General features: G+C 37.4%; 1 protein-coding gene across 1 annotated transcript in view; it reads right to left on the reverse strand.

Moving 5' to 3' along the window:
• LOC103723687 overlaps positions 1-9,421 on the reverse strand; it is a 31,917-nt gene extending 22,496 nt beyond the window's left edge. Inside the window, exons 1-3 of the mRNA XM_026800201.2 lie at positions 9,306-9,421; positions 5,537-7,020; positions 5,073-5,439 (exon numbers count right to left, since the gene is read on the reverse strand). Coding sequence (XP_026656002.2) covers positions 5,073-5,439; positions 5,537-7,019 — 1,850 coding nt within the window. The 5' untranslated portion in view covers position 7,020; positions 9,306-9,421. The remainder of the gene's footprint in view (positions 1-5,072; positions 5,440-5,536; positions 7,021-9,305) is intronic.
• Positions 9,422-12,574: the final 3,153 nt, after the last annotated feature.

The raw sequence follows: 12,574 nt of genomic DNA on the forward strand, positions 1-12,574 counted from the left end.
GAGGGGTGAGGGAGAAAGAGGGAGAGAGGGAGGCGGAGGCCGCAGCCTCCGCCGCCTCCGCCACCTCCACCAGCGCCGGCCTCTCTTCCTCTCCCACCCACGCCCGCTCTCTCTTTTCTTCTCTCCCACGGTCTCCTGTGTCGATATAAACTTAGCACGGCACGACGTGGGCCTATACCGACTTGTGCCGTCGGACAACCGATACGGTGCTCGTTACCAGCACAGCAGACCCTGGCACTCGGCATGCCGAAAAGACCCCATACCATACCGTACCGACACAGTACTAGTGTGGCACCAGTATGAAATCCAGTACCGAAACGACAAACCTTGGTGCTACTTTTCTGTAATTGATAAGCTTGAGATAATTCTGCAACTTTTTTGAGGCAACGTTGAGAGCCTAGGCTTTAAAATATTGAATATCTAAGAGTTCATAAAATCACAATTGTTGACTAGAATTTAGAAGAATGTTTTATGAAACAAAAAACAAAGGTCAGCCTAATTGAGGAAGATTTAGAGTTCATCAAAAGAAATTTAGTCATATTGAATTCTTAACCTACTTAGATTTACATGTGATATTTATCTACCAATAAATATTATTCTTACATGTGAATCAGCTTCACATGCAACATTTAGCATTTGTTTGGAGGAGGAAAAAAATCTGGTATGTTTGGTTACAAGAAAAGATGATTTTTTTCGGAAAATATAATTTTTGGTTTGTTTGTTTCAATATAAAGTTGGCAGATTTGGAAAGCTTATTAGTTATTACATATCTCTAAAAAAATATTTTCTTTCCCTAGAAAAAATCTAGTTTTCCTTTTCCTTCTCCAAAGATTTCCTTGGAGCCAAATATATCTTATAGCACCAGATCACTTGATTTAGAAGTTCACCATACAATTAGTTCAAAAAACATGAAATGTTTATAAAAATTTTTCCATAGAAATAAATTGAGCCTTAGTTTTATATGTAGGACATGTGAGTGATTAAATCAGTCTTTGGTGTTGAAAAGACCTCAAGAGTCGGCCTGGGTTTAAAATTTGGGTTAGGTTTAAAAAAGGGTGCAAAGAGAGGATAAGATTCTGGACAGTTCTCTGCCTGTAGTATTTTAGTAATTACTTCAACTTTTTAGCCTTGCATGCAACATTTTGACTTGAGTAGCAATTTTTTCCAAGGGCTAATGGAACTGCAGGTTGGGAAGCTACCACTCCATGAAGTGATATTGCTCATCTACTGTCAACATTTTTACGAATGAATTAATATACACTAAATCAAGAGTAGACTGGAAAAAATACTATTTTCAGATTGAAAAATATATTTTTTTAAATCAAATCAATCATTACAAAATCTCAATGAGATGTTAGTGAGATTAACTTTCTGCACCAAGATAATCTTAAACAGTGCAGCACAAACCCTCAATCTACTACTCTACTGACCATCTTTTGTTACACTTCTCAACAAAGCAAGAGGAGTTTAGTCAAAAATAAAAATAAAACGCAAGCAAGAGTAGGAATGAAGAAACTGGGTGATCTCAAAGTTGTCAAGGCAACTTAGATGGCATCTGTGTCCTGAACATACATATAACTAAACTAGGTTTGCATGACTAGATGGATCTTGCAACAAAAGTTTAAGCACTACTTTATTTCTTACCAGATAAAAGGAAGGCAAGTTGCATATTGTACTGCTTTCTGTTTAAAATTTAGTGTCTCTTGTTTGAAAAATTAATAAATGCATAACAAGCTTACTGTATTATAGGCCTCCTACTGGATGAGTAATGTTTAAATTATAAAAAACATCTAAAAATTAGTTAAAGGTAGTTTAGAAAGTCTTAACACATTGACAAACAATCAGGTACCACTTAGCCTCATCACTTTGTCATAATTCTGATATTGGCCCTTTTAGCAGGTTCAGATGGGCTGTTATAGATCAGGTCTAACTGGACTGACCCAATATCTCAAACTCATGAATAACCCACAGCAATGACCACCCCATAAGATAGACCAACACACTTGCATAATTAGTGACCGGAAACACCTACTAATCTTACTTTAGGTTGTAAAGCTTATCTCTTCTTTTCTTGTAAAATAGCAAAATCAGAATTGTAACAGCTCCAACATCCTTTTTTGCATCCTCTAACATTCCAAGATAACATCATCGTTGACCATATCATTGTTTTTAAGATCCAGTCTTTTTAGTAGCTCTCTTACTGCCCATATTAAAGCACTTCATAATGCTAGCAACAGGGTAACTGCATACTCAGCAAATATAGAAGCTATTCCTCCCTTCTTTTATCAGCAAAAATTCTAAAACAATCATGAACAAAAGCCTCTGGCACCAAATTCATCATCAGGCTGCATCACCCTTCACAGAAATGCCCTAAGAAGGGGCACTACTCCAACCTGTGGCCATCTGACCCACACCCTCTAAAAAACCATCATGATGGCAGACATCAAGTCAGAAATAGTAGAACAACATGTCATCTTAGTAAAAGGCAATGGGCCATGTATCCCCAGTCTTCAAAGACTCATGCCAGACGAATGATGGGTCCCCCATGCTACAAGCCCTCATTTCATATTGCTTTTCCACAGATGAAACACCTGTAAACAACAAACAACGAGGATAATTTGTCCAAACATCTTCTAGTGAATCAATTCCCTTCTACTTTCTATGCAACAAGCAAGGCAAGCTTCCATCAACAACTGATAAAGGAGAGAGCTCAGGGGGCAAGGCAAAAGGCATGCACTGGACCGGAACGAGTGGCTAACAGGATGTTATTTCGCCCTGAGAAGTTTAGGGCAGAGTCCCATTATGCTCCTCATTTCATGTCAAATGTTGGACTTCCCCAAATGAACATCTCTCTAGCTACCAAGTACAAGCTATCACTTGAGCCCTCTCCGTGCGAAGCTTTGGATAACAAGCCTAACCAATTCTCTCTCTTCTTAGATCAGCATCCAACGCATGTCCCAACTCCTTGTGGGCTGCTTTCTTCATACTTTGGATATGCTTCTGTGTCATCAAGTTCATAGGTCTAACCATGGTCTGCCCTACCGGTCCGTACCGGCCAGTACCGGTCCGTACCGGCCGGTACGGGCCAGTACGTACCGGTCGGTACCGGTCCGTACCGGCCGGTACGGGCCAGTACGTACCGGTCTAGCCTGAGACCGGTACCGGATCAGTGTGAAATCCGGTACCGGTAATTTATTGTTGAAGAACCGGTACGGACCGATACGCCACCAGTTCGGACCGGTACGCCACCGGTTCGGACTGGTATGGGACCGGTTTCGTACCGGTCCGGGACGCCACCGGTATGCCGACCGGTACCGGTACGGTGGACCTTGGGTCTAACGCACTTTCTAGTCCTCTTAAACTTTAAGAACTCCTTGGTAGAAGCTCTGAAGACTTGGTTTCAGTTTTGGTTTTGGTTGGACCTGCAAAGTTTCAGTTTTAGGTTACAGCAGTCTTGACAATTTCACTCCAAGTTTCAAAGTTTGCGTCATAAAGAAAAGAATTTAAAAAATTGCAATACTTGAAAAAAAGAAAAAATAAAAAATTTGCTACACAATGTTGAGGATGTTTTGTGATGGGTAGATTTTGTTTATGTACTTTTAACAGTTTAGGTAGAATTTAATATTGCCTAAAAGTAAAATTCATAAAATATACTGGTATTTTGTATCATATTTTTTACCAAAAGCAATTATTTTATTTATTTCATTAACTTAAGCTGTTTCAATTTTTATTATATTGAGCAATTTTGAATAACTAGTAATGAATCTTTGAATCTTTTCATCATATTAAATTTGGGCATTTCTTTATCATATCTAAAGCTAGGTGACTGTTTAAACAAATGCATGCAGTTATAGAATGTTATATCTTATTTTGTATAAGAAAAAGTCATAACAATAAATAATTGTGATTTCTATTTAAAAAATTGTGACTTCTATTTAGTCGCTTGCCCTAGTCTCCATAGAGTATTGTATGAAGGGTCTTTTTAGATGTCTTGGCTTATCAAGGGTTATATTTATCATCTCTGTCCTCTTTTAACTCAAAAAAAAAGGAGAAAAAAACTATCAAAAACTAACATCATTGCTTGTGTACTTAAGGAAATAAAGGGATAGCCCCAATTTGATAGTGAACACCACATCAAATAATATATAAAAAAATCATCCATGCTAGTTTTGCTCAGGCTCTGATGAAACTAGTAGAAATCACCTAAATTGGACTAAAACTTGCCATTTTTGGCCAAACTTGATCAGAAACAAATCTGTGGGTCAGCTTCAGTTGGTCTCGACCAAAACATAAAGCCTTGCATTGGTACGATAACCAAAAAAAGAAAAAAGACGTCTTCCTAGAATACTACAAGCCTGATTTATGATTTCATGACTAGGTCTTATTCCCATCAAAGACTTTTGTAAGCTTGCAGTTACCATCTCTTGCCCACGATTCCCCATTACTCCTGCAACACATGAATAAACACATGATCTTTGCAAAAGCTACTGCATGTCTTCTTGGTCAGTGTTATGTTCTAATACCTTCTTACATAAAAATCATTAATTAAAAAAATAAAAGCAACATGAAAAAGAAAAGCAAAAGCAAAAACATGCATACACTACTCTCCGTGCTTATCCAATGGATATATTATCTCTAATTCTCTACAAATCCATAAAATTAGGTCTGTGGGAACAAAGATATTGATGCTTGAGCATTATTGTTAAAAACCACATGAGACAGTTTGAAGCCCCATCCTTCTTCATTTGCAATGATATCCTTATTTAGACAGTCACATGTGACTCCCTTGTTCCTTTTGGTCATAGCATACCATCTTTCTTAAAATATCTTAGTTAGCAGCTGGAGTGTAGATAAGCATCCAAACATTTCCAAGACTACCTAGACCTTTTTAAGTTTTACGCTTATCAAAATAATTACTAACAGTTTCATAACCTATCATAAACATGCAAAACAAGTGACAAAGATAGCTGCATAATAATACATATAAAGTTTCAGCAAAGAAAATAGAAGGCAAAAGAAAGATCAAAATCATTGACAAATGACAATACAAGAAGAAATTAAATCAAACGCACCCGTCCTCTGCATCAGTGAAAAGCACACGATTGGCAACAGCCAGCATGGGAGGCTTATGAGGAAATAGTGCTAAATTAAACAGAGGATAAAACCTCTGTGCTAATCTGGCAATATCCTGTGGAACAAGAGCAACTGATTGCTTCATGGTACTTTCTACAAGTGTAGCAGCCATTGATTTTTTAGGCTGTACTTGATCCCGTGAAAATGGTGAAGCTGTCTTTGAAGATGTGGTAATGGCTCCCCCCAGAAAATCATTATTTGTTTCACTATGAGAGGGAAACATACGCAGTGGGAAAAGTGGTACTCTTTTCAAGTGATCTTTGTCAGTTGCATCTTGCACATGATTTTGTCTATACCTCAACACGGCTGACAAATCAATCATCAATTATATAAGAGATTAAAAATGCCAAGTATAAGTTGTGAACAAGCAACGCAGATATACAAAAGCATTTTGGTCACTTACTGGCTGAAACATCAGTCATATAGCTCTTAGCCAACCGAAGTGGAGCAACATCAAGAATTGATAGCACCGGATTATCAATTAAAGGTGTCCAATTAGAGAATTCAGGAATCTGATGAAAATCAACATGCAGTGATGAACGAAGATTTGAAGGCTGAAAGGAACTGCCAGGATAAGGAACTTTTCTACAGGTTAATGCTGCTTCAAGTTTATCAACCATCTCTGTAATCATCTTTTGGACCTGAATTGCAACTTCTTGTCTCGATGGATCGAGAACACAAACAGAGAAAACCTGAATAAGAAGTTGAACATGCTCATGTATTAAACAGTACAGCTGGCCTATTTGCTCAGTTGTAAAACCATTGAGTAAGTCAGCTCCGGAAAATGATGATGAACAATGAGTAAAGCTTTTAGGAGAATAAAATTGCCACCCAAAGGTTGGGAAAGGAGCTACTTGTGCATTTGAGACAAATGGCAATATAGGGCGCAATGGCATCTTTGCCTGCCCCAGAAAATACTTTTTCTTTTCAGCAGACTCCTTCAGACATTTCTTCTGCCTGGTTTCTGGTCTATGAGCATCTCCTTCTTGCTTGTCGCTAAGCCCTTTGTTATTATCGGTACTTTCATCAACGTCACTTAGTAATGCCTCCTCAATTTCTATCTCAAAGTCAGCATCATTCTCTTCATCTTCATCCAAATTTTCATCCTCCTGACCTGTCTGTCTGTTATCAGCTCCTTCCAGCAGAACAGCAGCAAGAAACTTGCGGTATTCTTCTTCATCATCAGCATTTTGCGGGTCATCATCATCATCAGTTTCCTGAAGGAATGCCTCCAATTCTTCTAGTGTATACTGTGCAAGGGAATGGTGGGCTCTCGTGCGTTTGCAGATAGCATCCTCATCATTTATCTCGATAAAGGGTTTCTGGAAACTTCTGGGATATAAAGAACTTGTACTCTGGCCCAGCAACTCTTCTTTTGTCAAGTCATCAACAGCATTGCTTCCATCTCCAGAGTGTAGTTCCTTTATGCATCCTTCAGGACAAGTCAAACCTCCACCCTGCTCAACAAAAGTATTTAGTTCTCTTGTGATTGGTTTTTCTGAAATGGACTTGTTTCCATTTGCATCTTCTGATGCATGTCTAGTTTGCATCACAATCTCCTCATCCTCATTTCCAGAATCTGTGATACAACAGAGAGTCTCCACATTTGCCCTGGATGATGTGCTAGCATCCTGGTGACCTGAGCTCCAAAGATTTTTGTCAACCTTATTAAATAGACCTTCATTGTCTGAACTCAAACCAGATGACGCTTCTGAAAGGGTTTCCCCTTTCAAAAAGGGATTGAAGTCTACATCTTCTTCTTCCTCATCATCCTCTACTCCCATATTCAACTCACTGCTTGCAGATAAATTGTCAAAAGTAGTGGTAATATTTTGATGGTTACGATGACTGAACTCTACATTTTGAGTGGCAACAGATAATGACATCCTAAAGAAAAGAGGAACAAAAATAGTTAATGGTTATTAAAAGGATGCAGAAATGCAATGGCAGTTGCCACAGAACAGCTATGAAAGGAATAGTTGTCTCCTTGGCTCAATATAGGACACAAAAAATAAATGCCAGGAAACATGTTAATTTATGAATGAGTTGAGAAATAATCAAAAAAACGGCTACTTGAGAAGAATAACTGGAACCAGAAGCAACATCTATATCAACTGATATTGCTGAAACTTGAATTCTTTGGGTTCATATACATTATTATTCTAGCAATTCTCATCCCATAAACAAGTTCAAGTTGTAAATCCCATTAAACCAGTCATTTTTATTCAATTCATAACCTCCATCATCGAAAGCTTTTTGGCCTCCTAGATCTGTCAACAACTTTTTTCGTACCTACATCCATCCGAGCCTAGTAATATTAATCACATACGCATGGCTACAGGTACATTCTTCCTAGAATCTTAGGATAATTGCTCTTTTACTTGATTCTTTTCCCTTCAACCTTCTGAGTAAGTATATTTCACAATATAATGTTATAAACACTAGAACATTTCAGAATTACCAGCACATGAAACAGGATTGAGTTTTTATACATGCAAATTTAGATTTCTTTTCCTGCCAATCAAATGGAAGCCAACTTCTAAACCAGAAAATTGACTCAGCACCCTTTTTCAGTGCATTAAGATTCATGAAGAAAATTGTTTTCATGAGTAAGTCACTAATAGCATAATCCCTCACAAATTTGTAAACCATATGGAAATTGAATTCCTTCTCCAGCTTTATCATGAAAAACATAGAAGAATATTGACTATGCAAGAAAAGATTTGGACAAGAAAATCCTACAGGTGTCAGGAAAATTCACTATAGCATGATGTATACTCAAGCACCAAGGATAAAACAGATAAAAGAGAAAGAAAGGGAGGTTTCTTCTCTTTGGTTCTTGAAAAATCAACTCTCAGAGGTTCCACTAAGTGTTTCCATTACTTGTAAGCAAGCATACTTCAGGAATGCATTAGCAAGTCACTAAGGAATGCATTGATTGGGGCAAAACAACTCTGCACAACTCAAATAGCTTATGTTCAGGTGCTATTAAAAAGAAATGAACTAATGCATCAATATAGACTCAGAAGTGGCATCTTCCATATACCTTTTCCACAGGAACATTTAGCACTTAAATAATCTTAATAAGCTATACCTTTTCCACAGGAACATTTAGCACTTAAAAATGCCTCATTTCGACAGTTCAGTTTGGGTGTCTGTAGTTAGTTTCTTCAATGTTCATTTCTTGATTATGCTTAAAATTAGGAAAAAAAATCAAGTTTGCAGAGTACAGGAATTACCATTTGTACCCCAAATAGTATATATTCCAAATGTACAGGTGTACATTCTCATACATAAGCAAAAAAAAATCGGAAAAAAAGGACAGATTGTCCTAAAATTATGGTCGACTGTGTTATGAGTTAATGTATTAAATTTGAAATTTCTTTAAAATTTCTTCAGCTAACAATAGATGTCTTTGGAAAGGAATTTGTTCTTGGTGAAAAGGTCTGAATGAAAAAGAGGAAACAGCTCCCTTTAGCAGACGAGAAGAAGCCTGAATAGGATTCTAAGTCACTATGGGATTCACTATTCAATCCCACACAGACCAGACAGTACTAATTTGCACAGTAGCAAATATGGGTTTCACAGAAGAGTTACAGAAGAAGGCAAAAATATAGCTTAACTCTAAGTGCAGTTTGATCTAGTATTTCTGATAATAACCCTTTGTTTCAGCCCTATCAGTTGATCCAACTACTGCTTATTAGACAATCTTCTTTTTGCAGCGGCAATTCCATTCGGAATTCTAACCACATCCTAAAAACAGAGCCTAAAAGAGTAAAAACCCAATAATGTACTAAAGAAAGAGGAAGATAGGGAGAAAGAGAAAAGGATGGAAGCTTTCCTCACCAAAAACTAAACGAAATTAACAAAACCACTTCAGCATGTTTACCCTAATTTTTAAAGGAATTGATAAAAAGCTAGCTAAAGCTTGAACCTTGCCGGACTAAAATTAAAAGAAATAACAACAGATTGCTATAAATTCTTTCCAGAAATTAACAGAAACCCTTGGACCAGAAACATCAAAAACAAAATTTAAAGCGGAACATTGGAATTGATGAAATAATTTGTCCCTTAGTTTAACAAATTAAATCTTGGAAACAGAATTACCAAGAAAATCTCACCCGCAGAGGAACAAAAACACAGATTAAACATTAAACACAAGAAAATCTTACCAGAATCCAGGGAACCTCCGGTTGGGGTCGGGCCTTAAGGCCGCTCCGGTTTCGATGGAGATGGCAAGAGCTAGGGTTCCAGAGATAATGTAACAAGAGAGAAGGGTCGAGTTCCCTCAGATTCTCGAGGTGGAATGAAGGGATGGGAGAGAAGAAGGGTTTTTAAGTTCTTTTAGGCTCCCTTTGTTTCGGCCCTATCAGTTGATCCAACTGCTGCTTATTAGAAAATCTTCTTTTTGCAGCGGCAATTCTATTCGGAATTCTAACCACATCCTAAAAAGAGAGCCTAAAAGAGTAAAAACCCGATAATGTACTAAAGAAAGAGGAAGATAGGGAGAAAGAGAAAAGGATGGAAGCTTTTCTCACCAAAACCTAAACGAAATTAACAAAACCACTGCAGCATGTTTACCCTAATTTTTAAAGGAAATGGTAAAAAGCTAGCTAAAGCCTGAACCTTGCCGGACTAAAATTAAAAGAAATAACAACAGATTGCTATAAATTCCCTTCAGAAATTAACAGAATCCCTTCAGTACGTTTGCCCTAATCATCAATAACGACCAGAAACATCAAAAACGAAATTTAAAGCGGAACATTGGAATTGATGAAATAATTTATCCCTTAGTTTAACCAATTAAATCTTGGAAACAGAATTACCAAGAAAATATCACCCGCAGAGGAACAAAAACACGGACTAAACATTAAACACATGAAAATATTACCAGAATCCGGGGAACCTCCGGTTGGGGCCGGGCCTTAAGGCCGCTCCGGTTTCGATGCAGACACCGAGAGCTAGGGTTCCAGAGATAATGTAACAAGAGAGAAGGGTCGAGTTCCCTCAGATTCTCGAGGTGGAATGAAGGAAAGGGGAGAAGGGATGGGAGAGAAGAAGGATTTTTAAGTTCTTTTTCGAGAAAAAAACAGAGCGAGGGAGCAAGCAAGCGAGCTTCGCGGTCTGCTTCGGAGACGAGACAGGAACGGGTTCGGAGTTGACTCTTAGCGCGGTCCGACGAACCGCTTTTATTTCAGAGCGAACCGAGAGCCGCGTTAGCTTCTTCTGGGCCCGGAATCAGATCCAGTAGATTTTTTTTCTTCTTTTTCCTCCCTCTTCTTTTCTTTTTTAAGTTACAATAGCTGTTAATCCTACTCTAGTATAATATAAATGCAGCCATCAAAATCAAAAGTAACAATCTGGCATAACTACAAAGAATGTACATTCTCGTCTATCCAAAAAACTCCTTCGCAATATTGTTATATTGTGCTGCATAGGATACGACTTAGTCGACAATCTTATTTAATATATGCCATGTTTCATTGAAAGCAATGACCGCACATTGAAGGTGGCACCCAGTTTTCAAAAGGGTGAGGTCCAGTTTGGTTTATCCCTTTTGGCAATATTAGATGGATCATTTTATAAGACAAATTTTACACTATGAATCATGTGTTAAATAATATTTTTTTATAAAATGATATTGACTACGTTTGCTCTACTAATATCATGTCATGCTTATGGAGAACATTTTATATATTGGTTGTCTTATAGAACTTGTTCTGTAATGTGATCCACCATTTTTTTTTAAGGAATTGAGAATGTTATACATCTGTGCCCATCTACATAAGAGTTTGAACCTTTTACGGTTCTTACATTAAGGAGATGGTATAGTTATTCATCACTTAATTAGTGGGACCTAATCATAGGTATGAGACTGAAGCAATGAGTAAAGTACTCTAGAAAAGATTCCATGCAGTATATTTTTTTTGTATTTTATTTTTTATATTGTTCATAAGAAAGCGTGTAACCCTTACGAGATTACATAACCTCTTCAATGCATGGGAAAGAAAACCCAGTAAAATATGGTAATGCATGTCCTAAAGCTAAGAGAACGAGCGGGGAGGTGTATGAGAATTATGTTATTCAAAAAAGAGCATAAAAAAAAGAAACTGAGAAGACAGGTGATACTATGATGGTCCACAATTATCCAAATAATCTCTAGCAAAAAGGCACCTTCCAAACAAATGCATAACAAAAATTTACAGTACTACTTTTGTCATTTTTTTATTAGATTTTTTTTATTTTGGGGTTGGTTTGAGATTATCTTTAGTTGAAATTTTGAAAAAAAAAGGTAAATGGTAATTTGAAAACAAAAGGAGAAAAGATGTAGTTCTTTGACACAATTTTGGTGGTAAAGGTAGAGCAACTGATGCAAATGAATTGTTATTAGCTGCCAACATCAAAACCATTTAAGTAGAGTAAGGATAGCTCAGTGCATAAGGCTGCAGCTGCTATGGGATCTGAGAAAAAGTCAGATATATACAACCTTATCTTTATATTTATATGCAAGAAGCCTATTTTCATATTTCAAATCTATGGCACTTGGATCACAATAGAGCACCTTTACCATTGCATCCAGACTAACCCTCTAAATTGGAATTAAGTAAGCATTTTGCAAATTTACATGCTGCCGCTTTTGGTTTTATATGACTTGACTGGCGCCTATCTTGATCCAAACCAGTAATGCAACTAGTCTCTTTGACCCAATCAAGGTTGAGCTTGAGCTTGATAATATTTGCTTTCTTTACAATAAATTTTGAGACTAAACCTCATTTCAATCTTATCAGACCAAAAAACCTCCTTACAGTGCAAGGAAAAACCGACAATGTAAATCATTTGCCATGAAAAACATAAGATACTCTCGAGCATTGGCATGCCACTGTGAAGCACAAAGGCGTTCCTTCTTGTTCTCTTGTTTCATTTTTCTGACTAGCTGCACTGGCTTCCAAAACTATGAAAAGAAAATTAAGATGCCCTCAACTTTTTTAAATTTTTGCTCATGTTAAGATCCCCCCTTGAGAAAACTTTAAAATTTGGAAGACCTCTCTGTTTCTCCCCTACATGTGGTGCCCGGCTTGTCATGGGCTATTGCAGCATCCATACACTTATCACATGCATCACAAGTGCCTGGTTCTAGTACTTTGGAGTGCCCTGATTAGAGTATAATAGTTGTAGTTGGAAACCCATGGTTATTTTATTTTGTAAACATATGTATCACACTCTTGACACTCTGCTAGCTGGGAACTTCAGTGTTACCTCTGAATATGAGAGGATTGGATGGTCAGGACACCTGTGCACCTTTACCAAAAGCTTTTCAGAGAGCATGGTTCGGGAATACATGTTTAGGTGAAAAACATGAAATCTACCAGCTCAAGAAGCACACCTCATTTAGCAGAAGAAAAAAAATGCCTAGGGCAAATTTCTAATCAACACCATCCTC

This window comes from Phoenix dactylifera, unplaced genomic scaffold (genome assembly GCF_009389715.1).
Source record: "Phoenix dactylifera cultivar Barhee BC4 unplaced genomic scaffold, palm_55x_up_171113_PBpolish2nd_filt_p 000007F, whole genome shotgun sequence".
Lineage (NCBI taxonomy): Eukaryota > Viridiplantae > Streptophyta > Magnoliopsida > Arecales > Arecaceae > Phoenix > Phoenix dactylifera.